Below are 2471 nucleotides of genomic sequence, written 5' to 3'. Positions count from 1 at the left end.
TTCTTTCTATAGTTCCTGTTCCTATAGCTCCAGTTTCTATAGTTCCTCTTTCTATAGTTCTAGTTCCTATAGTTCCAGCCCTGTATATGGACTGCTGGTCCACATACCTGTTATGGTCAGAAGGCCTCGCCTTCTTCAGGCAATATGATTGGCTGGTGTCTTTCATTTATGATTAAATAGGTAAATGATCTAAACTTCCTTTGAACCTGACCTTAAAATCAGTTTGAGATGTTTTTGTTTTAATGAGTTGGTTGGTTTCCTCCCAGATCCTGTCTCTACAAGCAGAGGAGGCTCAAAAGGAGAGCCAGGTAGAGGAGTATGAACGGGAACTGGCCCGAGCTCGATGGAGGCTGAAGAAGCTCAGAGAGGAGGTGAAGAAAGCCAAAAGGAAGGTGGAGGAGGCCGGGGAAAGGGACACTCCCCTCCAAGACTCCATCAGACAGTCCTATGAGGAGATCCTGCAGGTGAGGAGGAGGTCCTTCTGGAAATAAACACTTTCTGCTGCCATATAGGAACACAGGCCTACATTTAACTATTACAGATCAACTAAACACACAGAAATCAAACCCTCACAAGTCCTGGGCTATGGGCGCTTTTATTTCATCAGGTAATATTTGGACGGTGGTTTATTGTTTTTGAATGTAGCAGTTATGGGCTAGGCAGCTAGCTGCAGCTACAGAAGCAGCAGCTAGTCCTTTAAAGGAGGCGTGGAAAAAACCAGGGAGTGCTTTAGGTTTAGTGAATATATATTCAGTGATTTGCATAAAAAAAACGGAGAATTACAGCAAAACGATGAGAAGAAGAAAATTGACTCAGAATTAATAAATTCCAAAATCATAAAGTCCACGGTCAGTTTCTAGCTCGCCATCTTCTGATCCAGAAAAAAAGACCTAAAAGGTCAGAAAACCCAAAAGTGTTTCATCTAAAACAACAATTATGTACAAAACAAAGGAAATAACAATTAAATTTAAGTATTTAGTTCATGCATATCAAATGCAATAATTAGATTCCTAATAATTAGATATAAACATTTCAATCAGGTTAAATTAACTCTAATGTCAAAAAATAAGTATAATATTTCAAGCTAATCAATTTAAGTTTAAAGTGCAATTTAAAAATATAATAATTCTCAAATACTCAAGTAGTACGGAGGAGGAATAGGGCTACTGAAAAAATAAGTTAATAAAGTTAACAGATTTTATTTCAGTTTAATATAGGAAAAAGTCAGAAGTCTGACTCTAATAAGACTTAGAGACTTAGATTTATTTTGTCTACACAAGTGTTAAGAAACAAAATCGTCTAGAACATCTCTAGACAATTTCTTTTTTTAAAGTGCAGCCTTGATCAGGTCAGCAGCGGTTGTTGTTGAGCTGCTGCCTCCAGCTCCTGCAGCGCTCGCTTCTCCTGGCTCAGGGGGGGGAGAGGACGATGATGATGATGCTGTGAGGGTGGTGGCCCCCCCTGGGTTGAAGAGGCTGATATGGTTGAAGCAGCAGTGGCGCCATCGGCAGGTTTAGCAGCGACAGACGATGCTGGAGAAGGTGTGGAAGCAGGAGGGGGGGCCGGGAGGAGCCGGCTGGGGATGGTTCAGCATTTGGCAGGGAAGCATCTAGAGTGCTGTCCTCATTTTCACCTGCAGAGGGCGGTGCTTCCCCTCTAGATGCTGAAGATTACCTGGGAACAGTCTCAGAGGAGCCTCCATTCATGGCGAGCTCTTTGTTTCTATCGACACGGTGCAGCATCAGCCCCCCCCAGGCCAACAGCACCGCCTGCTGGACGCAGCCATGAATGACGGCGCAGCAACGGGCGGACGTTGGAGAGCAGGATTGATGGAAGCGGATTTCTCTTTAGCTTCGCAGTTAGCCCCCCTCTGCATCCTCGCCTTTTCCGTCTCGCGCATCTCTTCCTGCGTTCATTATTTTCCGCTGTTGTTTTGTTGGCATCCGTCTGTAGCACTCCGCAGCTTTTTAAACGATCAAAAATGTTTGTATTTAAAACATTTTGTGACCTTAGCTCCAGAAAATAAGTCTGACAGAAAAAGTCATTCTGAGATTAAAGTCGGAATTCTGACTTTTTTCCCCACATTAAACTGAAATAATATTTAAAAATCACTTACCGTGTTTTTTCCAGTGGTCCTAATCCTGTTTGACAGGCAGAGCGAGAGAAAGGAGAAAAAATACTTAAACAAATATACCGCATTGTATAAAATCTAAGTGTAGCTACCTTCTTTTCTGTTGAATTTTATTTTAAACTTCACTGCCTCAACATCATGTTAACGTGTCAGACGACAGGTGACGGTCCAGGTAAGCGGCGCCAACCATTCCAATAAAACAACTGCACGCTGGAGGCGGGGCTTTAAAGAAGCCAGCAGAGTTTGGGGCAACACAGGAAGTTTGCCCACAAAAATAAAAGTCCTTGACTAATTGCGGGTTAGTTGGACTCGCAATTCAATTCAATTCAATTCAATTCAA

At 42.6% G+C, this 2471-nt stretch overlaps 2 protein-coding genes across 2 annotated transcripts in view; both read left to right on the top strand.

Moving 5' to 3' along the window:
* Positions 1-491, top strand: part of LOC107102700 (epidermal growth factor receptor substrate 15-like) — an 8393-nt gene extending 7902 nt beyond the window's left edge. The window contains exon 3 of the mRNA XM_015402104.1: positions 267-491. Coding sequence (XP_015257590.1) covers positions 267-491 — 225 coding nt within the window. The remainder of the gene's footprint in view (positions 1-266) is intronic.
* Positions 492-2269: 1778 nt separating this feature from the next.
* Positions 2270-2471, top strand: part of LOC107102699 — a 16904-nt gene continuing 16702 nt past the window's right edge. The window contains exon 1 of the mRNA XM_015402102.1: positions 2270-2303. Coding sequence (XP_015257588.1) covers positions 2270-2303 — 34 coding nt within the window. The remainder of the gene's footprint in view (positions 2304-2471) is intronic.

This window comes from Cyprinodon variegatus, unplaced genomic scaffold (assembly GCF_000732505.1).
Source record: "Cyprinodon variegatus isolate N-32 unplaced genomic scaffold, C_variegatus-1.0 Scaffold1300, whole genome shotgun sequence".
Classification (NCBI taxonomy): Eukaryota; Metazoa; Chordata; class Actinopteri; order Cyprinodontiformes; family Cyprinodontidae; genus Cyprinodon; species Cyprinodon variegatus.
Note: the sequence above shows the minus strand (reverse complement) of the source record. Positions and strands in the feature narration are given on the sequence as shown.